Genomic DNA, 27,247 nt, shown 5'->3' on the forward strand with positions numbered 1-27,247 from the left:
GATGCAGCAGAGGTAGGTGAATCTCTGTGAGTTGTGGGCCAGCATGATCGTTACCTTTCTGTTGCTGTGATAAAATACCATGACCAAAAGCAACTGCAAGAGTTTATTTAGGCAAGTTTCAGGCCAGCCAGGGGTATGGAGTAAGATCCTATCTTAAAGAAATGAAACAGTATTTCATAAAACAATCCAAGAAGCCAGGATTAAATTTTATTTCATGTTGATAGAAACTGTGAAAAACATGACATTTACTTGCATTACAGTACAGGAATTCAACAGAATATTTCTTACCCCAAATAAAACTTTATTGATGGTATAACTGAAGTAATTTTTTTTTTTCAAATTAAAACAAAACAGTAAGTGATTGTCTGAAATTGTTTTAAATCCAGACATAAACATATGGCTTCATTGTTGACATTCTATCTAGTACATACCAAATGATCTCCATATCAGTTAGCACCCGTTTATAAAGATGCTTCTTAGCATGGTCTTGGGTCGGTTGGAAAACAGCAGGAAAAGCAACAGTTCAGAAATAACCATAATTTTTGCAGCATATTCAACTGTGTAGTAACAGTTACAAATATGGGTTTATATATATTATGTGGGTTCTAATCAGTTTTTATTACCCATACATTAATTTAAATTATTTTCACCAGTACTTTGAAAAAGCAAATGATTGCTATTTTAATTTTTGCACAGGAGACTTATTATCAAAAACTCCTTTACCTAAGATGAAAGTTCCAAATTAGTATGTTACCAGATAAAAATAAAAGTTTCTGATTGCTCATCTTGAACAGTATTTGGCTTTAAGCATAACATGTAAAGAAAATGTAAACTTACTATAAGATGTAACTGTTTTAAAATTAGTCTTTATAACTGGTCTTAAGTACTTATTTCTGAACATGCCATGATATCATTTACGCTTTCATCAGATTTTTACAGAAAAATAAAAACTACAGAATTACCACCAGGACTGATATCCTTACAGCCTAAAATTGGACTAAGGTGCAGTTATCTGAAATATGTAAGCTTAAGTAATGTTTGGTTTCTTTTCATATTACCTAGATTGGAAATACTATATGTCTATGTTCCCAAATGTCAAATTATAATATATATTGCCAGATTTTTTTTAATGACAGAGAGGCAATATTGATTTGCTATGGAAAAATAAAAAAACAAAGAACCTAATTTTTTTTTTTTGTTTCTTGAGAGGAGAAAATTAAATAGAAGGAAAAAAAGCCTGGTCCCCAAATAAAAGGGCCATTAATTGAAGAGCGCAGTATTACTTTTTGACACTTAAAAGCATTATCCCTAAGATTAGGGGTAATGCAATATCATCTAATTCTTATGTATTACAGTCACATACATATGAATACACATATAAAAATACAGACACTGCATGGTGAGTTAACAATTGTGGGTAAAACCATAGTTTAATTACAGAATTAATAAGTCACTTAGATCTTAACAGATTGTTTAGACCTGAAAATTTCTTCAAATAATGTAATAAAACTCTGGATATGGTATTTTATTTTGCTGAATTAATTTGAGAAAAAAAAAGCTAGCTGCTTCACTTCACCTACTTTAATACTAGTATATTCTGGGCTATAATACAAATGTATGTATAGAAGCTTGAAAGGATCATACATTTCCCATTAGGGATCATTTAGCCTGTATCATTGGTGTGTGATTGTAACACATTTTAACACTGCAAACATTAGAAGTTTTACGATCAGGCATGGGAAAAGGTTTATACTCTACTACAGTGATGCTGGTGAACGTTTATACAAGGCCTCTTAGTGACGTCAATCAATTGGAGGTAGGAGTTTATCAATGAATTGCTTGACATCCATCATTTCCTGTTTGGAAAAAATGATTTAATAAACAGCTACATAAGTCAGAAATTACATTTCCAAAATAGCCAGTAATAAAATCCATGTAGATGAGGATGTTTTACTACAATAAAAGAGCATGTAAGGAAAATGAAGCTCCAATAGAAATTTCATAACATTTCTTGGCATTATTATTGAACACTGAAACAAAAGCTCCCAAACTATCTAGTTCCATGAAAAGTCTGTATTTTCTGATATGTAAATAAAACAGCAGGGCATCAGGAAGTTCAGAATGACAGTACCCATACAGTAATGTCTACCTACTGACAACTGAACACAGTGAAAAGCCTAGCTTTACCAGTTCCTTATTAAAAAGAAATGATACATAACTAATCTTCGTGTGCGTACACCTTTCATAAAGAATCGCATACAGTTACTCATTTGAAAGAATATATGTGAGACAGACCTTGAGAAGGATGACGTTAACTTTCTCCTGGAAGCCTCCTAAGTCTGAAGCCATTTTTCCTCCTTTCCTTAAAGCCTCTGACCTCCATTGGTCAACAAGCTAGCTATGTAGTGAACTTCCAACCTGAATCTGTATCACTGAGAAGAGCTAAAACATGAAAGTGATCTATTTTGCAACACTACCTAACAGTTTCTAATAATAGTCCACCCCCATCCTACAGTTCTTGCTCATTTAGCCCAAAGTCCTCCAACGCCAGCACAAGTACTTATCTATGTGCATGGTACTCGAGATGCTCAGGATCTCCAGCCATCCCCGAGTCGCCCTACTCTTCTGGATTCAACAGTTCCTTTCAGGATCAGAGTGGGAACAGAGGGTTCTGTAGGCTTCCAGGCACGTCAGTCTTTGGGTTACATCACATTACTACCCACTTCCTCTGTTCCTCTGTGCCTAAAGCAAATGACCTAACGTTGCTGAGTGGTTGTACAACAGTGTTAGCTTAGACTACAGCCCCAGTGATTAGCCACCAAACATTCTATTCTAGGCCATTACAAGCACCCCAAACCCATCCAGGTCTTTGTCTTCTAAGTAACTATATCTTCCACTTTATCACAAAGACAAAAAACATGTCATGTATGCTCCCAAGAACTTTGATTCCTCTTCTTAACATCTCTTAATACTCACCCAATCCTTTTCTATCTTGACTCAAAATATCTCTTTTAAGATAACACAATCCAGCTATGGTCCCAGATGATCATATGATCTAAAATATCCCCTCATCAAATATCTTTATCACCTTCTACTCACAGATGTTTTGTCCCATTTCATTAAAAAAGAGAGAGGGGAGGGGGCTCCCAACTTCCCAACTGTTCTCCCTGTTTCTGAAGCAAGGTTTTTGCCAAGGTGGCCCAGAATCTACTGTGTAGCCCAAGCTGGTCTTAAAAAGAAGGTCTTCCTATCCCAGCCTCCCAAGTGCTGGGACTGCAGAAATGTGTAATCCTGTCTATCAACAAAACTTTTTGAAAGAGGTCTACGTATACTGTCTCTATGTCCTCGTTTCCTTTCATTGATCTCAACCTCATCTCCTTCTTGTTATAGTAAACTCTTCTTTGTACCTACTTTATGGTCACTTTGAGACCTCCTGTCCTATATATAGAATTAACCCAAATATACTACTGGATTCTGCTTCAGCTGTTTCATGATCTAGACCAGATCTCACTTCAAAAAAAAAAAAAAAAAAAAAAAAAAAGCTTCCTGTTAACTAGTGATCAAATCCTTCCTCAGCACACATGCACATTTCTATAAGTCTTTACTCCCTTTATCATCTATCCTGAAACCTGTCTCTACCTTCTCTCTCTCCCACTTCTGCCCCCTTAGGCTGGCCTTGAAATAGGATGAGGATAATCTTCTGCTCCTACCTTTCATGTGCTGAGATTACAGTTGTGCTATCATGCTGTGTGCACATCAGTTGAAGTGCAAAGGATGAAACCCAGGGCTTTGTCCATAGCAGGCAACCACTCTACCAAGTGAGCAACACCCCTAGCCTGACAAGAGTTTTCTAAGACTCTGCCAAACTGGACCGTTTGCTTTTCCTGCCAGCAACTTAGTTCCTTTACCTGCACACTTGGTATATACATACTACCTACATACTCTAGCTATCTCATCATGGTCTCAGTGCCTTCTAAGATAAATTTTATTTCACTCTTCTCAGTTTCTCAGGATACTCTAAAAACAAAACAAAACAAAAAAGACAAAACAAACAACAAAAAACGCACTACAAATACAATATACACCACCAATCTGTTCTGTCAGTAGTTATTTGGGTATGTACATTTTCTCTATTAAACTTTAATTATTATAACTTAAATTTTACTAAGTAAAGAGGTATATTTATAAACTGGATTTTGTGAGCTGGGCATGGTTGTACAACACCTCTAATCCCAGCACTCTGAAGGCAGAGGCAGGCAGATATGCCTGCGTTTGAGGCCAGCCTAGTCTACAAAGCAGGACAGCAGGGTTGTTATCCAAAGAAACCCTATCTTGAAAATGCAAGAAAAACTTAAAACTTGGCTACTGGACTATGTGTAATGCTCACTGGTAAAAGGTGATCAGATTTCTAAATTTTAATTAAAGATCATTAAGAATTTGGTTAACTTGCTTCAATCATGAATTCATTAACTCCTTTAAATCACCAACATCCAAATGCTATTTATCTTGAGAATACAACATGGAAGAAACTAAGATAGTGGTGCTACTCACTGCTTCCAGAGACACCTACCTGTGGACATGAGCTGTGCATCATGCCTTCATAGATTTTGAAGGTTACATTGTCTGGATTTACCAATGCTTTTAGTTTTTCAACAGTAAGAGAACCAAACATTAGGGGAACTAAAGGGTCACAATCTCCATGGCACTGGAGAACAGAAATATCTCTATTAGCGCTATTGATAGGACCCTGCAAAACAAATACAAAAGAAGTATTATGTATCAAATATATAAAGCACTGTACCAAACTCTTAAAAACTATAGATATACATGCATATGCTATTACTCATAATTCAGTCAAATATTTTAGCCAAGTAAATCCTCTCTATCCTTATGTTTCCCTGGAATCTTTAATTTAAATTCTAGGTTTAATTTGCACTTTCTGATTCTACATCATTATGTTGCCATGCAATATAATACACATTCCCAATGAATACGTTTCTTTAAGCCAATTACATTTTAATTCATCTTTTATTTTCAGTACATTGACATGAGAGGTAATAACTCTGGTACACATTAGGTAAGTCATGTTATCAACTTTATTTAATTGAGTTAAATAAGAGAATTAACAATCTACTATGTATAATACACTGAAAAATTATTACATAGCAAAAAGACCTAAACTCTAGATTAGAAAATGAATTTGGAGTGTGGCATAGGCCACCTGCAAGCTCAGCACTTGGGATACTGGGGCTAGAGGATTCAGATTTAAGGTCAGCCTAGTCTGTGTACTGTCTCAAGAACAAACAAAATGGCAACTTTAATACAATAGTAATGTATGTGGTTAGTAATGTTCAAGGCTCTGGGATCAATGTCCAGCACCAAAAACAAAAAAGGAAAGTAAAATAAAGAATCTGAAAAGAATCTCCACATCTCTCACGGTATGTTACATATTTTGCCATTGTTAAAATATTTTAAAATTCTATAGTAAAATTCGTCTAATGACGAATGTAAAATGTTTGAGTGTGAAAATGTATCTTAAAATGTATCAAATAGTTCTATGTAGACAGGATAATAAGCTTATTCTATAAATCACAGACATGCAGAGCAAGCGTAGTAACACATCACAAGGGTCTAAAGAAATTTGTGAGGTAACCCATGAACCTTGAGTAGTCTCACCAACTGAAGCAAAGGTACCACTGTAGTGTGGGGTGTCTGAAAGTTGTGTACGGAGCGGAAAGAAGGAATATTAAGAACTCTATTTCCCACTCAACTTTCTATGAATGTAAAACTTCTTTTAAGAGATTAAAAAGCTCACTAATTAAAATAAAGAAGATGCCTTGCCCCTAAACATCATCTGCTGTCTCCTAGCTCTATAATCTCATTTATGCCGATTATGCAGGCTACCTGTGAAAACGAAGCCCGAAGTGGAAGCCAGCAACTGAGCGCAGTGACACCAGCCAGTTTCTGCTGTGTGGTAAGAGCAGTGTATAAAGATAAAGCGCCTCCCTGGAATAGAAGCAGAGTTAACTAGAGCACGGTTCTGACAAACACAAATAAGAGAAATGTAGTAATGTTCATAAGAAAATATACTATGTGAGCAATATTACATCAAATCAGGTAAAGAATAAAAACATATTTGTAGCTTTTAGATCTCTACCTCCAAGAAAATACACCAATACAAGATTTCTACTTACAGCATGGCTTAAGGATAGTCTGTATTTATAGTTCTCATTTTCCTCTCTGAAAAGTCTTACATATAAACTCCAAAGTAGGTTTAGATTGTTTTTCTAAAGCAGGAATTTAAAATAATACACATAGTGTGCCAGATACTTTCAGAGGTTTGCTCACCCAGCTCACACCATGCTATGTGTTGGGAACTATGATTCTGTCACCTATCTAGATGCCACTATTGTGACCAGGCCCCCAACTTGCTGCATCACATGGAGATATGAGAAACTTTCTGATCCTGGGAAGTGATGTTCTTTCTCTCAGGACTGTGGAGTTTGGATTCAGCTACATTCAGGCTATCTCTATTTGGCTGGAAATGCAACATGTAAACCCCCGAGCTGTAAAAGCTAACATGGCCAACATCTGGTGGAAAGGCAATAAACAAATAAGCAGAGAAAAAAAAATGAAGATGGAGATAAAGTCCTGATAGCTTTGCAAATACTGCCTATTTCCTGAGGTATAGTTTTATTTTCAGTTTCCTTGATACAATGATGCCACAGACTTATAGCTAACTTTTTTGCTGAAAGTGTTCAGAACTGGTTTCCTTAGGTGTATGGAGTGTTAGTGTAGAGGTCAGGTAGGTATCTTCCACAATTGTTTGCCACCTTCTTTTTGAGGCCTGGTCTCTGACTGAACCTGGAACTACTCAAGGCTGGGGGCCCAGGCAGCTCAGGGTCTCTGTCTGTCACCACTTCCCTAGCACTAGGGCTATCAATGTTTGCCATCACACTCAAATGTTAACACAGTTTTGAGGATCCTCATGGTTATGTGGAAAGCACTTTACTGCCGGAGCCATCTCCCCAGCCCTAGGAATTAGTTTCTGTATGCTGTAATCTGTATGCAGTACGAAATAATGTAATAACTATGTACACATTGTACTTTAAATAAAACATTAATTTTTGACCTTATGCTTGTGTGGGGGTATTATTGTATTAGTTAGATAAAGACCACTTATCAATAACACTCTTATTTTTTAATAATTAATTTTCATTTTATGTGCACTGATGTTCTGCCTGCATGTATGTCTGTGTGAGGGAGTCGGATCTCCTGGAGCTGGAGTTATAGTTGTAAGCTGCGATGTGGGTGCTAGGAATTGAACCTGGGTTCTCTGGAAGAGCAAGTGCTCTTAACCACTCAACCATCTCTTCAGCCCCCATCAATAACTCCTCTTTAATGTACTATATTAACCATATTACCATATATTATTACATTCCATTGACTTTTATTGTCTCAACTGATTCCAGAGTTCTGACATTTTTATAGTTACCAATTGGGAGATTAGAAGCTAGAGCATGCTAGGAACAGGTAACATGGAAACTGGTGAATAAAACTTAAGTTCAAGATGGGGATATAGAGCTTCTTGTTCGGCTTGTGCTAGGACCTAAGGCAATCACTAGCACCACAAAACAAACCAAGAATGATGTATGGTCAACATAAAGAAGCCGGACATGGAAGAAAGCCAACTAATACTGTACTTCTATATCAGCTCCCTCTTAGAAACCTAGGCATTTACACCTGTTTCCTTACAGTCCTCTTTCACTAATAGAAGCCTAACTACAGTGTATTGTAGTTACTTTAAGGGCTACAACACAGTGAAACTGTCTCAAAAACCAAACCAACCAATAAACACACACACACACACACACACACACACACACACACATACAAAAACAAAAAAAAAAACAAAAACCCAGAAGTACATTCTAGGATCCAATCAGTTATTTAATGAATCAATTTTGAAGGCAATCTAAAAGATAAAGGCAATGGTAATAAGAAACTAGGAAAGGCAATAAATGAAAGAATGAAGAAATAAAATGAAAGAATGAAGAAATAAAAGTACACAGCAGAAATAATTTCCAGTACAATCTAACTTAATTCAGCCCAATGAGCTAAGATTCTGTAACAACTGTAACGGTGCCAAAAAAGGGAACTCTCCCCCCACCCTTGGTATAATGTTCTTTTTCTTTTAAAATGTATATGCCTTACCCAGCAGTTAATTCAAATGCTGATTTCCCCACCCCCAACTCTCTGGTTTCAATCTGGATATTGCATTGTGATACTCAACTATAAGCATCCTGTCTCAACTCTTGTGTAAACAGGAACAAAATAAAAGCAACTAGACACAACGTTGAGCAGGGAGGAGCCAGAGGACAGGAAAGAGGGGAGGAGCCAGAAGGCAGGAGATGAGTGGGAGGAGGAGGAGCGAGAGAGGGGTGAGAGGAGAGCAGAGTTGGAGGAGAGATCTTGGAGGACATGGAGCATGAACCAGACCTAAGATTTCACAAAAAGCAAGTACAATGTGGGAAATCTAAATGTTAGGAAACTGAGAGCTTGGAGGTTTAGGAGGGAATAAATATTGCCCAGCATTGTGTTCTAGGTCAACTAAAAACCCAGTCTCAGTGTGGTGATTTGGTTATACAGCTGTTTAAGATTAACAGCAAGCTTTACCAGAATACTAGAAGATAAACCAATAGGAAATATTAATCGTCACCTACAACACCCCCCCCCCCCAAATTATATATATAGTTGAGGTACATACTTGTAGATAAATATGCTGGTGGTGTGGACATTCCAATCAAACTTACCTGAGAAAATCCTCCCAAAATAATTCTGTTAGAAGGAATGCCATTCTTCACTTCTTGATCGATCAAAGCTTTTACTAAAAACAAAAGTATCAAGTACTTTTGAAGTTAAGTACACTGAGATAACTAAAAACTGGAAATAAATAACAGAAGCAAAGTATATTAAAGACAGAAATGAATGAAGAGCTTGAAGCTTTGTATTTTAGAATACAAAGTAGCATATAGTTTCATGATCTGACTCCTCAAACTCTACAGAAGCTGCTTAGATTAACACTTCAATAACTTTTTGTTTTATATTCTTCCTCACAGAGCGATATATGTCCTCTTATTTATGGTTAATTCTCATGTACATTTTATAGTTCTCTCTTCAATGAACTAAACAGAAATTAGGTAAAGCTCATTTTAAAATAGCATACAATTAAGGATTACCTATTTTTTGACTTACAGTGTCTAACAACATTAGTCATGTTTTTAAAAACCGAAGTGCTACTTTTTCCTATAACTGAAATTATTAGGGGGTGGAGAGATGATTCAGAGGTTAAGAGCACTGACTGCTTTTCCAGAGGACCCAGGTTCAATTTCTCAATACCACATGGCATCTCACAACTTTCTATAACTCCAAGAGCTAACACCTTCACACAGACATATGTGCAGGCAAAACACCAATGCACATAAAATAATCTTAAAATTACTAGAATTCTGTTTAAGTAAAAACAGTAAATGAAGGGGGAGAATTGAAATTCTATGTGTGTACCCTGTGTGTACACAGGTGTGCCTTCTGGTGCCCATGGAGTCCAAAAAAGAGTGTCAGAACCCTTGGAATGGCAGTTATAGATAGTCATGTCCAAATTTAAAGTTATTTTTAGTTTATAAAAAACTTAAGCTGGGTGTAGTGGCTTATGCCTTTAATCCCAGCAGAAGCAGGTAGACCTCGGAGCTCGAGGCCAGCCTGTTCTACATAATGAGTTCCAGGACAGCCAGGGCTATAGAGAGACTGTTTCAAACAAACAAAAAAAATTAGTTATTAAAATTTGTATGAAAAATAAAAGGCAGTCCAACCAGTATGAACATCATGAGACAGTGGGTTTTATACCAGGAAATGAAAAACCTACTGAGACAAATGAAGGGCGGGGTAAAGACAGCCCAGCTGTCAGAAAGGAGGAGGCAGTTGTGGGCTGAGACTATTTAGCTTTCCTTCCTAGATTATACCAACTGACAGTATAATCTAGATGGTATAAAATAAAGGTTTTAACAAACTAAAATAAGTCACTTGCAGAGCAGTGGGTTCCAAATTCAGTCACACTCTCCCTAAGTGCACAGGCATGTCCTTCCCAGAAGGCAACCCATAACTGTTCTTTATTCAGTAACATATTCTCTCTATCCTTGCCTTCCTACCTGATTCACTCTCTTCAATATTCATTTGAGAGGGAAAAAGTAACCAATTCTGTTGTTTTGGTTTTTTTAAGATTCATTTATTATGCATCTTACAGTGTTCTACCTGCATGTACAACTGCACACCAGAAGAGGGCACCAGATCTCATGGTTGTGAGCCATCATGTGGTTGCTGGGAATTGAACTCAGGACCTCTGGAAAAGCAGCTAGTGCTCTTAACCTCTGAGCCATCTCTCTAGCCCCACCAACTCTATTGTTAAAAGAGAATCTTTTATTCAGGGGCTTATCTAGCCAAGACAGCTCTTTCATCTTCCACAGGTTCTAACACACTTATAACCAAATATTATTCTCATTTAATTTTAAGACAAAACCCTAGCTCTAGGATTCTAGCTTTAATATTTATACTGATTATCGAAAAAGTCAGTGGTCATGGTTTCACATCCCAAATAGCTAATGCATTTTGAATGTATGTTCTCCATGTCAAAGATTTAAAGATGTTTTTAAAAAGAATAAAAGGATTTTTCTGGGTTTTATTTTTCTATATTTTGGGAAATTTCAAATAAATATAAAAGTAGAAAGAGCAGCTCATATACACAGCTCCATGATTCTGCAGTTACTAATTCTCAGCTGGGTTGGTTTCTCCTGTGGCCCACAAACAAAAGTCACCATATATTGTAAGTCATTGCCGTTACTGCATTGTATGAAAAACTAAAGATACTCTTAACTCCCAAATGCATATAAATAAAACAAAAGGCTGTTGCTATGCAGTTTTTAAAAACTGTATCTCTCAGTGAGTTAATCTGTTTTCACCCACAAAACAATGCTTACAAAGGAGAATGGAGTACTAACTTCAGAGGAGTGTTCAATGAGCCCATTCATAGGAAATGCTGAGCTGGGAAGAAGCTAAGTGATTAGTCAGTGGTACATATTATTACCTCACTAATATTAACCACTAATACCACTTTAACTGTTAGTTACCTTTACATTATTACATTCTTACGTCTTTATCATGACTTCAAGTCTCTTTAATAACTAAATACAACTATTAAAGTATTTTCTCCATTGCCTTTGTACTGTTGTTTTGAGACAAGGTTTAGTGCAATCCAGGTTGGCTATATCTTACAGCAATCCTCTTGCTCAGCCTACGAAGAGTTAGGATTATAGATGGACACCAACATGCTCAGCTTTACTTATGTCAGTCAAAACAAAGTCTATTCAACAGAGCTCGTTTGATGACTACAACTGACTATAGATAAAGAGGGGGTATGTAGCCCTAGTTGGTTGGTGCACGCCTTTAAGCCCAGCACTCAGGAGGCAGTGTATCACTTTGAGACCAGCATAGTCTAAGAGTAAGTTCCAGGACAGCCAGGGCTACACAGAGAAAGCCTAGACTCAAATCCAAAAAGAGAGAGACAGAGACAGAGAGACAGATAGAAAGTATGTACGTGTGGTAGCAAAGGAGAGAGTCCTTAGAATGGAGACTGTGGACTGGGAGGTATGGGCCAGTGATAGAGTGCTTATATAGCATTTGTGAGACCATAGGTTGGTCGGTAACATAGCAAAGGCAGGAAGAGAAAGATGGGAAGTAAGGGAAATGAACAGAGGGATTAGCTTCTGAAAACATGTAACTATGTCACATTTAATCAAGTACATTTAATCAAAATGTAACTACAGAATCTACTAAGATATTTATGAATGTGTTTGCCTTTATAAATGCTTTTTGGTACTCACCATTTTCTGCTGCCTGTATAATTCCAGATTCATCCTCCTGGGAATCTGGTGAAAGCCCAATAATATCAAACCTAGAAAATAAGGGCAAGTGTGAAATTTCCAAATATTCAATAAAAATATGTTGGAGAAAGAAAGAAAGAAAAAAGGAAGGAAGGAAGGAAGAAAAGACCAAGAGAAAAGAACTACTTGATTGTAAAGGCCCATACCTGGCAAGTATGTTTACTAACTTCAAGTCTGTAGAGAAATTACAAATAGTAGGAGCTGGACTGAAAATGAAAGTGTCATGATGAAAACATTTCTGTTTGACAAACCAGGATCTCAGTAGTGGGAAGAGCCCAGAAGCAGTATAGATGACACTCACTCACTCTACCCTCTGGCTGTAAAGGGCATGAGAATCCCCTTGAGAGGGCTACAATGCTATGACCTAAACATCAGCAAGCCAGGCAGGAAGGCGAGGAGTTGGCAGAATGGAGAGGCTGTGGGGTAATCAGTGACCATGTCTCATGAATCAAATGTTTGATTAGGAACCCAACAAACACCAAGCAGTAGGATAGATTTCTCTTCATTACTCACAGAAAAAAAAGTTTTTCTACCTTTTGTATAGCTTAACTCAATTAAAAGCATGAATACTGTACTAAAAATACTGTACAGTATTTTACTGTACTAAAATACTTAAATGTTCTCTTGCAATTTAAAAATACCTAAATAAAGGATATACACAAGAGCCCTTCTGAAAAGGCTAAAAGGTTCTTAATGAGCAAGTAAACTCTTACTTACCAAGAAGGCATTGCCATGTTCATATTTAATGTAACTGGCATAATGGGCCTAAGAGGGAAAGAAACAGCACATCAGGATAACAGAGCCAAATTTCACAGTAAACTTTAACAGGAGATGCCTTTCACACTTCACACCTCTACAACTCTGTTCCCACAACTGTTTTCTGAAGACAGAGCAGCTGTTGCCAGGACTAAACTTGGTTCATAACAAGTACTTGTCTCAATGGTCTTATTTTATACCTGTAATTTCTGGGAACTGAGTCAATTGGAAATACATAAACAATGAGGCTCTGGCAAGAGCATTTATTGCCTAGCTACTGTACCATTAATTCCCATATGCCCAGATTACATTTTGCTTATTCCTTAGTTATATATCTGCTTGATTAGGAAACCTATAAATAAATATAAGCTCTACCCGAGTGTCCATTATGTTTAACTCAAGTCTGGAATGAAAAATAGGATGATCAAACAAAAAAGCCAGGTACAAGAAAGAGGATAGGAACATGAATATATTCTTAAATTATCAATTCCACTGTCCTCTTTATACATACAACAAAATCAATTTAACATTCTATGAAAACAAACTTCCCCAGATTAGGAAACAGCCTTCAGCAATTCAACTGAGAGGCAAATACCATGGAAATTCAAATAAGTAAAGAATTCTATCTCTTGCTTGGGCTGGCCACACTAGCCAGAGCATTTAGCTGTAGCCCTCAGAGGGTAGGTCAGAGCCTCTGCTGCAGGCCAAGGAAATCCTCAGCTTTATCCTCTTTCCATCCTCTTAGTTGTGTTGTTGTTTCTGAGAAGTAAGCACTAACCCACTGGCATGGATCCAATGCTCCCGGCTTCCCGACAGCTGCTCTTAGGAACCTTTCACCTCAAATTAGCCAAGCTTATTGATTTTCTGAGTTTGCCTAAAACTTGCTGGTTTCTTAATGACACTACAGGTACTGAAACCCTATCTACAGCAATATACATGCTGCCTCTAATTAATAAAACCCCAGTGTCTTCAATTTAATAAAGATTTCTCACAAATATAACAGGTAAAACCATGCTTACAGGCAACGCATGGGTACCCTTGGAACTTCATAACACTTACAGATCTGAAAGAATTGTTCTGGCTTTAAGTTCCCCTGACGCCTAGAAGAATATCTTAAATTTTAAAAAGGGACCTCCCCTTAACTCCCATTTAACCAAGAGAATATTTTAGTTTTAAAGAATGCTACTAGTCTTTTTTTTTTTTTTTTACTTATTTAAAAGGGAAATAATTATATTTAAATATTTTTCTGAAAAAGCAAAGCTATCATAATTTTGTTATAGATTCTGAAGAAAAAAACCCAATTAGAAATATTAGAAATACTCACGCATGTGGACAGATGTATTTGATGTGGGAACTTCTGATACCTGCAAAGGCCTCTGCCCATCCATGCCTGGTAGAAAATTATTAAAATCATGCTATTAACTACTGATTTCCATTCTAGTAAACTAGTACAGAACACAGTACTTAAAACTTCTATGAGGACTGATGTTCGCTTCATAAAGTACCATGAAAATAGAAAATACGCAATTGAGCACCACTGCTGACTGGAAGCAACAGCCATTCTCTAATGTTTGCCAAACAGAGGACACTCTCGTGAGTTCTGACTGTCAACAGATGCTGCTTTTGGATGATATGATTTGGTACATAAAAGACCTTTAAAAACAGCAGGAAAGCCTGGTGTGGTGACACACACCTGTAATCCCAGTACTTTGGCAGGCAGATCTCTGTGAGTTTGAGGCCAGCCTGGTCTACAAAGCAAGTCCAAGACTGCTAAAGCTACAAAGAGAAACCCTGTCTCGAAAAACCAAACAAAGCGAAAAAATTTCACCAGGAAAATTCTACAGCTGATGAACACTTTTAGCAAAGTAATAAGATACAAAATTAACACAAAATCCATAGCCTTCCTATATACAAATGACAAACATATTGAAAGTCAGGAAAACAGTATCTTTCACAAGAGCCTCAAACGATACACATAAGTATATATATATATGTATATATGTTCTAAATATGTATATGCTAAAAACTACATATTTAAAATAGTTACTCTAAGATAGACAGATAATATAAATGTCTTATAACCAAACAAATGAAAGACCTATATAATAAAATCGTTAAAATACTAAAGAAAGAAATGGAAGACACTAGAAGATGGAATAACCTCCCATCCTCATGAGTCAATAGGATTAATACTGTGAAATGGCCATCCTACCAAAAGCAGTCTCCAGGTTAAATGTAATTCCCATCAAAATCCCAACACAATTCTTCACAGAAGTTGAAAATGATAGTCTCAAAACTAATATGGAAATAAAAATGATCTATGATAGCCAAAACAATCTGAACAATAAAAACACTGCTGGAAGTATCACATCCCTTATTTCAGAACTGTAGTAATAACAGCATGGCATTGGCATAAAAACAGACACATTGATAAATGGAAGAGAACGAAAGACTCAAATAAAAGCCTATACTCCTACACCTGATTCTGGACAGGCCAAAAATACACACTGGAGAAAAGGCAGCATCTCCAACAAATGATATGATCACACTGAGTAGCTATATCTGGAAAAATAAAACCTCATCTCACCCTCTACACAAAATTCAACTTCAAGTGGATCAAGGATATCAACATAAGAGTGGATACCTTGAATTAATGAAAGAAAACGTATGGAAAAAACTTAAAATTCATTGGTACAGGAAAGAACTTTCAGACTAACAATAAATGGGACCTCATAAAACTAAAAAGTTTCTGCACAGCAAAGTACACCATTTAAACAAAGAGCCTACAGAATAGAAAAATAATCTTTAACAATCATACATCTGACAGAGTGCTAGTAACTAGAATATAAAAGAACTAAAAACAAAACTCCGAAATACTAGAATATCAAAGAAATAACCTAATTTAAAATGGAGTATAGAACAGATATCAAAATATGAAATACTAATGGCTGAGAATTGTTTAAAGAAATGTTTGACATCCTTAGAAAAAGACAAAATTATTTTCAGATTTTATCTTAGCCTAATTCAGAATGTCCAAGATTAATAAAAAACAAATGACAGTACATATTGGTGAGGATGTGGGGGAAAGGAAATGCTTATACATTGTGACTGGGAGTGCCTCAAGAAGCTGAAAATCAATCTATGTCAAGATCCTGCTATACTACTCTTAGGGACATACCCAAAGGTCTCTACATCCTACTATAGGGACACTTGCTCATCCATATTCACTGTAGCTTGATGGGAAAGAACCTGGATGCCCATCAGTGTGATGTATGTAAAATGAATGTAAAAGGAAAATATGGTACATTTATATAATAGTACATTACACAATCCAGCTGAAAAGAAAAACTGGATCAAAGAATTTTCAGGTAAATGGATGGAGCTGGAAACAACCTTCCTGCATGAGGTAACTGAGACCCAGAAAGACAAATATGACCTGTTTTCTTTTATATGTTAGCTATTATGCTTCCGATATATGCATGTCACTTTAAAATACTAAGAGGTTAGGGATGCAGGGAGATCATCTAAGGAAGGGGATATAAAACAGAGTTAAAGGGGTCCAGGGGAAATTAGAGCAGGAGGATTAAGTGGGGCGGGGGATGGTAAAGGGACTACGGAGAGGGACAACTTTTAACAGCTTTTGAAAAACCATATGGAGACCTGCTGCTACAGAAGCTTCCTAAGATATGCCCATATAAAAAAGGAATTTAATCAATTCACCATATGATGGGGGGAGGCAATACCTCAATTTGTCATAATATACTACCAAAGAAAATCTCCGGTAACAGGAATGGGTTACATCTTTTTGATTTGAGTTGTTGGCCAAAGGGGCCGCCTAGGTTGTCCTCCATTCCCCAAACATTAGAGGCCATTGACAATGCTTTTGGATAGTCTCTACAATATTGTTGAAGGCATAACATATTTATGTCATCAAACATGGAGAAACTGAGCTGGTGCCCCACTGGAAGCTTCACTCACTACTAGTTAATAGTCACAGCGAAAAAAGGCTCTATACACACTACTAGAGGGGGAAAAAGTAACTTGGAATTGTTCTTGGAATGTGCTTTCATGTTCCTCCCAGGTGTAGAGGATAGGAATGAGTTTTCTTCAGATTACTCATACAACTGGTTATCGTTATTTGTTTATATGCCTCTATGAAAACTCATGTTCTGCCTGTGTGGGTTGTCTGTCACATGTGGATTATGCGTGTGATTAGATACTTTATTCATGCCACTCTTCTTAACCCTCAGAGTATAAACTGTCTGATTCTCTGAATAAAGTTGGTTATTGCACCAACTTTAGTCCACCTCGTTTACTGGCTCCATCCTCCCAGTCCCACTGCCTGTAGATGGGGAAAAAGTGTGTGTGTGTGTGAACCTGTCTTAAGATTTACTTGCAAAACTATAAGACATGTTGAAAATAAAGAGCTACATAAATGAAAACATATCCCCATGCTAATAGACTTAACATTGTTTTTAAATGGCAGGACTCCCTAACTTGATATACAGTAAACAAATCCTTAATCAGAGTCCCAATTGTAAAATTTGCAGGGGAACAAGAAAACCAGAATAACCAAAACAATCGTGCAAAAGAACAAAGTTGGAAGACTAACATTTTCCAATTCATAAAATTACAACAATATAGTTAGAAAGAGCATAATGACAGGACTAGAATATGCCTATAAACCAACTGGGAATCCAGAAATAAACTATTACAAACTGCTGTCAATTAAAAACACTGTAAAAAGCCAGTGGGGGGGGGGAGGGGGGTCTTTTTAACAAACGTAATTGGGACAAATGGATACCTATATGCAATAGAATAAAACTAGATTGCTATTTCACACCCACATAAAAATTAACTCAAAATAGGCCAAATTATGAAATGTAGTAAACAAACTTATAGAACTCAACAAACTATGAAAAAATAAACTAAAAATCAACAAAAATAAAAACTTGTGCTTCAAGGACACTATGAAGAAAGTGAAGACAATCTAAAGAAAAGTATGTGCAAATCATATATTTAATAGTATGCATCCATAATAAATGCAGAACACCTATAACTAACCAAATGGCCACCCAATTTACAAATGGGCAAAGGACATTCTGCAAAGCATCCAAATGGTCAATAAATACAAGGACTGATGCTCATCATCAGTCACTAAGGAAGCGAAAGGCAAAACCACACTCAGGGCTGACAGAGTACACGTTTGTCACCTCTGGAGGCTGAGGTATGAGGAGATGGAGTGCAAGGGCAGACTGTGCTGCAGAGTTAGACCCTGTCTCAAAACCCACACATACGAAAACACATACAGTAAGATTCCACTTCATATCCACTAGGATGGCTAAAAAAAATTGGCTGCTGTTTGTTTGCTGAGACAAGGTCTCAATCTGTAACTAGAAGGCTCAGTATTCACTAGTGGCCCAAGCTGGCCTCAAATTCATAACCATCTTTCTGTCTCAGCTTTCTGGGTACTGGGTTTACACAGGCATGTGTCACAATGAGCATACTAAACTTTCTGCAGTATTGATACATACTTGCACTTCCAGATCATCAGACTAAACCAGAAATTATCAAGCAATCAAAGCAGTCCTTGCCTCTAAGAGGCCTTTTAAGCCATGTGACTAAAGCGGCATTTAAAACACATAATGTAGGGCTGGAGAGATGGTACTTGTTTGCTTTTATGGAGGGCTGGGATTTAGTTCCCAACATTAACATGTTGGCTCAAAACTGTCCTTAACTTCAGCTCCATGGAAATGGACACCCTCTTCTGTTTTCCACAGGGACCAGGCATGTACAAAAATCCTGAAATAAACACCCACACACAAAAAATAAACCTAAAACAAAATGAAACATAAAACCTGGGTAATCTCAGCACTCTGCTAAGTCAGGGAGTTGTGAGTTTACAGCCCACCTGCATTATATATGAGACCTTGTTTCAAAACAAAACCAAATAAACAAATAGTTATTGGAATACATAAAACTTGAACTATATACACATACATCCTATAACCACTGTAAAAGGCAACAGTCCATCCGCATTAGAAAACGTTACCTTGCTTACTGCCAATGCTATTTCAGTTTTTTTTTTTTTTTTTTTTTCAACTTCTGAGTATATCATTAGTGTATTCTCTATTTGGGGATTTGTGCTAATAACCGCAGGGATAACTAAATAAGCCATAAACACCATGGTGAAATTTCAGTTAATTAGACCTCTGGGGATGGATGGTAACAAAAAACCACATTTCTAAAACAATTGTCCACCAATTATTAAGAGTCCAGGTGGAACACAGGTTCAATTATCTTCCTCAAAGTATTATTGCAAGCCTGGTCTGATAACATATACATGTAATGAACCACAGTACTTGAATGGCTTAGGCAAGAGGATTGTTAAGCTTGAGGTCAACTGAACTACACAGTGAATTAAAAGCCATCATAGAGCAAGACAGTCTCATAAGGAGAAAAAAGTCAACATATACAATAAAGCTTGACTTAATATGACTAGCTAGAATGCCTGACAGCCTCACCTTCGTATAATCTTATTTTATTGCGAAATAGTGACTTAGACATATGGCAACTGGGAAAACAGGATTCAAACAAACAAACAAACAAACAAACAAAAAAATGTTACTTTTACAATGCTTTTTAATATACAAAATCTTGGCCGCTTTTTCCATATCAATGGTCTACACGGCAGGTATTTATACTTATGACCTTCTGTGGCTTGTACATTTATTCATATTCAATGATGAATAAAAAAAAAAGCTAGTCATGGAACTGGGAATACAGCACAATTAGCAGAGCGTTTTAGTGGCTTGCATGAGGCCCTCTCTTCAAGCTCCAGCACTGCACAGCCAGGCAGGATGGAGACGGGGAGGAGAAGTAGGAGGAAAGAGTAACAAGTATCAACGAGAATAAAGACAAATCAGAGCCATCTCATTGCTGAATGCAAAACTGGGTCTTGGGAGACAGTTCTGGCAGGGAAATGCTTGCTTTTCAAGCATGGGGGCCTGAGTTAAATCCCCACAATAAACATTTTACAACAACAGCAAAAAGGCTGAGTGAGTATTCCAACAGTCTAGAAGTAAAGAAAAGTAGGATCCTGGAACTCACTGACTAGCCAATGTCGCCTTCTTGCTAAGGGCTAGGTAGGCCAGTGAGAAAAACGAAGTTTGATGCCTTCTAAAGAATGATGCAAGAAGTTGTCCTCTGGTCTCCATGCACACGTGTACTCCCCTCCCCTATACAAAAGAAACGTAAAATGCACAATGGCAGTAAAAATACCTTGGGAGTACTAACCCACCATTTGTACCCTGGCATACCAGCATACAACACAGAGAACTAAACAGCTATGTCCATGCAAACACCAGTATGGCAATGTTCAGGGTAGCATCACAGTGCTCCAAAGGTGGAAATAACCCAAATTTTGAGTAATTCTAGAACTGTATCGTCATGCGATGGATTATTTGGTAATAAGAGCATGTAATTAATACCCAGGGCCACAGAAACAAGTCCGGGGCTAACACACTTGTTCTGCAGTGTGAAGACTGAATTTGAATCCTAGAACCCATGTAGAAAGCCCACCATGGCTGCACATGTCCATAGCCTCAACCTTGGAAGACAGAGACACACAGCATGTCTAGTCAAAACGATGAGCCTCTGCTATAGTGAGAGAACCTTTCTTAAGTCAACAAGGCAGAGTTCAATAGAGGATAACAGAGTCCTGTTCCAGCCCCACATGTGCACATGGACGTGAGTATTTGAACACTCAAGGGCGTGCACACCACCACCCAAGGAAAGTGCAATAGTTATGTCACAATACAAACGATCCTGGAACACAGGCCAAATGAGAGAAGCCCAGGGTCGAAGATCATATAATCTGGGTTCCATTTATATGAAGCATTCAGAATAATCAAAATCATAGAAAAGGAACAACTAAGTAATGCTCGAGAGAAGAAAAGAGACTCTTTTGTAAGATGTTGGAAATATTCTGCAATCAAGGTGATGATCTTTTCAACTTACAAAGATCTCTGATCTTTGCAAATAAGCTAAAAATCACCCCATTATATATTTTAAAGGTATGAATTTTATGGTATGCAAATTACATCTCAATAAAAAATAACAGTAAGTGGTAAGTCACAACTGAATTTGGGTCATTGTTTCCCAACCCCTGTCCCAGGCACAAAAATGATAAAAAATCCTACATAAGAAAAACCAAAAAAAGTCCACGGTGTACATGCCTTTAAGCCTAGGACTCATGAGACAGAGGCCCATGGATCTCTGTGAGTTTCAAGGCCAGCCTTGTCTAGGTCAATTTGTATTCAGTCCTTTAAAAATTTTCAGGTATAAAGCTTAAAACACTTTTAAGAACAAATGAATATTAAGCATAAACCAGTGTTCAAAACCGAATGAAAGTTGTTTTATGACCTCCATGCACACAGACATCCCCACTGAATAAATGCTGAGAAGAAGAGAAAAAGAGTACATCTAACAGATGTACTAAGAGAGAGAGCATCTAATGGCAAACTTGTATAATGCAAGGTTTTGGGGGTTATCGGGTTTGGGATTTGGTTTTGTCTGAAATGGTTTTGCTGGGCTGTAAAGATGGCTCAGTGGTTAAGAGTACTTCTGCTCTTGCATAAGACCAGGGTTAGATTCCCAGAACCAATATGGTAGCTCACAGCCATTGTAATCCCAGTTCCAGGACATCTAACAGGCGTGCACATGGCACACATTTATGTACGCAGACACTGCATGCACATAAAATAAAAATAAATTTTAATCCAAAAATTAAAACGAAAATCTTGTTCTGTAGTCCAGGCTGGTTTCAGCTATGTATAGTCTAGGCTGGTGTGGAACTTCTAAACCTCCTGCTTCAGGCTCACACTTTTCAAAAACAGAAATAGTTTGCCACTAAACACAGATGTGCCCACTAAATGCTTATGTGACAATGAACTGGATTGCATTACTGAGGTAAACTGGCAAAATCTGCCCCTGTGCTACGTGAGATAATATTAAGTGCATTGAATTTAACTGTTCCAGGGTTATATAAGATATTTTCCTTATACAAAAAAAGGCATTCAGTTTACATATACATATATATATATTATAAGGGTTATATGGCATATAGGACATGCAACTATCACATCTAAAACTTATTGTCAAGGGCACAGCAAGCATATTTGTGTCAGGAAAAGAAGAGATTAGGAAGTCTAGCGAAAGTGTATTCAGGGATCTATGTAATTCTTGAAACTTCTGTAAGTCTGGAAATATTTCAAAATAAAAGTTTTTAAATGCTAGGAAAATGCATAGGCAGTATCTGGGTTATGGAATTTCAACATATTTCCTTCCCTTTTTAAACATATTAACATTCTCAATTTTTTGCCACACAATTGTAACATTTTCAAATTACAAAAACTATTTTTACTTTAGAAGGAAACTGATTTCTTGCAATACAGAACAGGATTTCCTCAATATTCATTTTAATGCATTACACATTACAAATAATAAACATGTAAGATGACTTCAGCTAAATATTTTTAAACATTAAATTGCCACTTTTTTCTATCATTTATTTTTGAGTTTCACCATATATTCATGGACTTAAATTACCATTTCTTTAGTGATAGTTCATATGGTAGTCTCATAACTGGGTACTTTTAATTGTTATATAAGCAACTGAAACATAAAATTAGCAACTCATTTCCTACCACAGATACTTCTGGTATTTATAAACGGATTTTTTTTTTTTTTCACATTTTCACTCTTTAGTTGGAAGAATCTAGCCACACTGGATCTGTTGAGGACCTGCTTATGCTAAAGTCTTGTTCTTTTCTTGGCTTGCTTGATTCACAAGACTAATCTGTGAACAAAGTAAACAAGACAAAACAAAACAAAAAGGACCTCGCCAGAAGTTCTGCCATTTAGAATCCTTTTAGTTGCTAGGTATGGTGGAGCGAGCCTTTAGTCCCAGCACACTGAGGCAAATCTGTTGAGTTTGAAGCCAGGCCCACCTGGTCTACACTGGGAGTTCCAGAACAGCAAAGGCCACACAGAGAGACCCTGTCTCAAAAAAGCAACGAAAACATAAAAGTCCATTTAGTAAAGGAGGGTAGGTAGAGTTTTTTTGTTTTGTTTTGCTTTAAGGCAGAGTCTCACTATGTAGCCTTGGCTCGCCTTGAGCTCACTTATGTAAACCAGGCTGGCCTCAAACTTAAGAGATGACCCTGCCTTTGTCTCGCAAATGCTGGGATTAAAGGCCTGTGTCACCATGCCTGGCCCACAAATCTCATCTTTACTGGATGTATTGACAGAATCCTACATTTTCAGTAATTCCATATTAGACTTAGTACAAATAAAAGAACATGAAAAATAAATTACTTTTAAGAACTAGAAATGGGACTAAAGGTTTGTTTTCTTTGTAAGCATGAGGACTTCGGTTTACTTACCAGAACCCATTTAAAATAAAAAAGAAGGAAAGAAAGAAAAAGAAAAGAAGAGGCTGGAGTGACAGTTCAGTGGTTATGAGCACTTGCTCCTCTTGTTCTTTCAAAGGACCTGGGTTGGTTTTTCAGCACCTACACACAGGCTGACAACTGTCCCCAACTCTAGTTACAGGCCATTTGATGCAGTCTTCTGGCATCTGAAAGCACCAAACACACACGCACGCACGCACGCACGCACATGCTCAATGCCCACCAACATAAATGCAGACAAAGTACTACGATACAATATAAAGAAATACATCATTAAAAAACAAAAGCAAAGCCAAAGGAAACCAGGCCAAAGCTGGACCCTATCTCAAAAACAAAATTATTTTTTTAAAAAGCTAACAGCAGACAACATTCAAGGTTGTCCTCCAGCCTCCACACATATGTGCACATGTGCACTTATACACAAAAAACTGTTGCTCCCCTAGGCTGCACATCACGATGGCAAACACCTGTAAAGGCTTGGGCAGGCAGGGGAAAGAGGATCACAAGTTCGGAGCAAGCTTGGTCTACACGGAGCTCAGGCCAGCACAGAGGGACTATCTCAAAAAACACAGAACAGCGAAAAGCAAGCTATGCATGTAAAGAAAAGGAGAGAGAAAGGGAAAGAAAAATTATTCCCAAAGAGGAAAAATCAGTTGAAGAGCAGATGACAACTAGAAGTTAATTTGAAGGTTTATCAAACAGAGGTGGAGGCTGGAAGACAGCTGTAAATTCTGGACCACCCTCAGATACAGCAAAATAATAACATTAATTAAAAAAACTGGAATGGCGAGATGGGTCAGTGGGTTAAGACACTTTCTACCAACACTGAAAACCTGAATCCAATCCCAGGGACAGAAAACTGACTCCTCCAAAGCAGCACTAGGGAGGCGGAGGCAGGTAGATCTCTGTGAGTTTGATGCCAGCCTGATCTACAAAGTGAGTAGAGAAGCCCTGTCTGTAAAAAAACAAACCAATCCAAACCAAATAAATCTAGCCATCATCTAAAGCCATATTACCTTGAATATACATCTACTTTCCAATGTTTAAAGGCCAGACATGGTTAGTACCTGAAAGGGACAACTAGTCTAGCCCACTGCCTCATTCATCCATCCATCCATCCATCCATCCATCCATCCATCCATCCATCCATCGGCAAGGTCTCACTATGCTGCCAAAGCTGGTCTCAAACTCCAGAGTTCAGGGCTGGAGAGAGGGCTAAGCAGTTAATAGCACTGGCTGCTCTTCCAATGGACCCAAGTTCAAATCCTAGCACCCACATGACAGTTCACAACTGTCTATAATTCCAGTTACAGGTGATTTGACATCCTTACAGACATACATAGAGGAAGAACACCAAGGTAAACAAAATTTAATAATAATTAAAAAAATGTCTGGAAAAAAAAAACAAAAAACTCCAGACTTAAAGAAAACGGCCTGTCTCAACCTCCTGAGTATTTGCAACAATGGGCTAATAACTCATTTAAAAGAACATTTAATAATATCTTGGCTACTTTATAAAAATTTATCTTTGGGGTTTTTCTACCCAATTTTTAAAGTTTTAATCTATCTATATATTTTTTAATTTTATGTTTTGCCTGCATGTAAGTCTGTGCACGGCGTGTGTGCAGCTCTTGTGGAGGCCGGAGAGGGATCAGATCTTTTGGCAATGGAGTTACAAATGGTTGCGAGCCACCATGTGGGTGCTCAGAATTGAACCCAGGCCCTTTGGAAGAGCAGCTCATGCTCTTAACCAATGAGCCACCTCCCCAGCTTTTATTTAAATTTGACAGTCTTATGTAACCCTAGTTTCAATCACCAAATTAAACACGAAAAAAACCTCTCAGTAGGAAAAAAAAAAAAAAAGGAATGAAAAAATCATAACCTAAGTTAGTGCAGTGTAGACCGATAAGGGACTGAAGTAAAGTGTCTGCCCAGTACAGATAAGGAACGGGGTTTGTTATTAGAACCACAAAAACAAAGCAAAATTTGGTAAGTCTCCAAATTAATCTTCAAGTTGTAGCCTTTTTTTTTTTTTCTCTTTCTCTTTTAAATATGATCTACTTGCTGATCTGGGACTCGTGCTTCATGCTATTGCTGCTACTTGTAACAGAATCAACTAGTCCTTCTCACCCTGCTCTGAAATTGCACACTGACACTGCAAACATTCCACTCTGCTCTGGTATCCAATACCCACTCAAACTGCAGTTAACAATTTTAACGTGTTTCAGAGACAATAAGAAACTCAATAGAAGGGGGAAACTCCGTGGGGCTTGGTAAGCTTGTCTCATCACTGGGCTATGAGAAATGCGACCAGCAGTACTTGCTCCTGCAATTTCAACCTTCTTCAGCATGCAACCTTTGACCAGTAAGCAGCTGCATGACCCCGTCCCATTACTGTTACTACTAATGGTACCTACCCTGTATCTCCCAATCCGTGAAGGAAAATAACCTAAAAGAGAAAAAGAGAAAAATAAGCCCACACTGAACTGTTACACGCTGTAGCTTTGGTTAAGTTACAAAAGGAGAACGTAGGTCCTAAAAACAACAGAACAGTGATTCAAGGTAATTCATTTCTATACGCCTTCCTTTTAATTCCTAAGACAGGGTGGCGTCTTAGCACTCAGATCACAATCTGATAAAGACAGCTGTCTCTCCAAACTCGGGTCACCAAAGCCTCGCACACAGTCGAATTTTCTCGTCACAAAAGTTTCCGGGAGCAAAAGTTAACCTGAGCTCCCGCGGCGCAGCCTCCCCAGCCGCAGGTCGGCTCGGAACTCTCCCCGCCGGCTCGGATCCCCGGCCCCGACCCCGGAGGAGCCCGCGGGGTGGCGCGGACTCCTCCACGCGCGGAGGCCTGCGCCCGCCGGGGGCTCGGGCCCGGGCGCCGCCACTCACCGCGGCGGTGGCCTTCCGGGCGGCGGGCACGACGGCGGGCAGCGGGGCGGACATGTTGTTGCCGCACATCCACCGGCTGGCCGACGGCGCGTCGGAAGCGGAAGGGAGCTCCGGCGCCCGGCGGCCGAAGGGCGTGCGAGCCGAGTCCCTGCCCGCCCCTCCGGGCGCGCGCTCAGGCGCGTGCGCGCCCCCGCGCCGCCCTCCTCGCTCGCTCGCTCGCCAGCCCCTCCGCAGCCCAGAGCTCGGGCCCCGCCTCGGCCGCGCGTGCGCGTGCGCGTCACAATGCGGCTCCGCGCGGAGCGGGGCGGGCCGGGGGGCGCCGCCGCCGACCTCCCGCTGCCCCGTCCTGCACGGGCGGCATACTTAACTTGCTGCGCACGCGGTGTGTCTGACTTGCGAACGGTCGAAGAAACATCCAGGGCCAGAAGGCCATGACCTTCAGAAGGCTACAAGTCGGTGAGGAATCCAAATACAGTTTCTAGGGAACACTCTTTAAGACTGGAAAGGGGTTGATGAACTGAAGATTTAAAGACAGTCCACTTAATTAACTTACACAAGGCAATCTCAGTCCTGAGGGATTTGGGGATCTTACTCAGAACTCTTACATCGTTCTTGCCCTGGATCTGAATAGTGAAAAATTTGTACATTATTTAAAAAAAAGTTACATTGATCATAATTTCCCCAAAACAATATATATTTTTGTTTTTTGAGACAGGGTTTCCTCTGTGTAGCTTTGGCTGTCCTGAAACTCGCTTTGTAGACCAGACTGGCCTGAAGCTCAGATCTGCCCACCTCTGCCTTCCCCAGTGCTGGGACTAATGGCAGTACCACCATACCCAGGGATACCACTATATCGTTAAGTCAAACAGGCCTTTGTCAGAGAAAGCACAACCGTCTTTAGCTCTGAGTGTGAACGTAAAATGATCCAAATCACTGTTAGGTGAGTTTCTCTATGATGAAATATGTAGAGTTTCAGGGGCTACCATTATTCTACTAGAGGGAACAAGGACACATCAAATTGGGATGCCTATTGGCTCTCTGTCCTTCCTACCTCAAAGCCACTAGTTCCTGCAGTGTTTCTGGAGTTTTAATCCTCCAGTGAGCTTGTTTCTGCTGTTCTGAAGAATCTCT

The 27,247-nt window shown here is 38.5% G+C and overlaps 1 protein-coding gene across 1 annotated transcript; it reads right to left on the bottom strand.

Annotated features, from left to right (window-relative positions):
• Positions 1-172: 172 nt before the first annotated feature.
• On the bottom strand, positions 173-26,317 carry Lypla1 (lysophospholipase 1). The gene is made up of 9 exons (XM_055603274.1): positions 26,117-26,317; positions 25,639-25,670; positions 14,074-14,139; positions 12,711-12,758; positions 11,934-12,004; positions 8,814-8,887; positions 5,905-6,006; positions 4,571-4,747; positions 173-1,856 (listed from the first exon to the last, which is right to left on the bottom strand). The coding sequence occupies exons 1-9, from the start codon at positions 26,183-26,185 to the stop codon at positions 1,803-1,805; spliced, it is 693 nt and encodes a 230-aa protein (XP_055459249.1). The 5' UTR covers positions 26,186-26,317; the 3' UTR covers positions 173-1,802.
• Between the last annotated feature and the right edge of the window lie 930 nt (positions 26,318-27,247).

The sequence above is a fragment of the Psammomys obesus genome, unplaced genomic scaffold, assembly GCF_907164565.1.
Source record: "Psammomys obesus unplaced genomic scaffold, mPsaObe1.curated_primary_1811, whole genome shotgun sequence".
NCBI lineage: Eukaryota > Metazoa > Chordata > Mammalia > Rodentia > Muridae > Psammomys > Psammomys obesus.

Coding starts and splice junctions, on each gene's coding strand:
- Lypla1 (XM_055603274.1), bottom strand. CDS start 26,185: ATGTGCGGCAACAACATGTCCGCCCCGCTGCCCGCCGTCGTGCCCGCC. Junction 6,007..8,813: donor TTTTGGGAGGATTTTCTCAG/GTAAGTTTGATT, acceptor CTTCTATTCCAG/GGAGGCGCTTTATCTTTATA. Junction 4,748..5,904: donor TTCGGGCTTCGTTTTCACAG/GTAGCCTGCATA, acceptor TTTGTTTTGCAG/GGTCCTATCAATAGCGCTAA.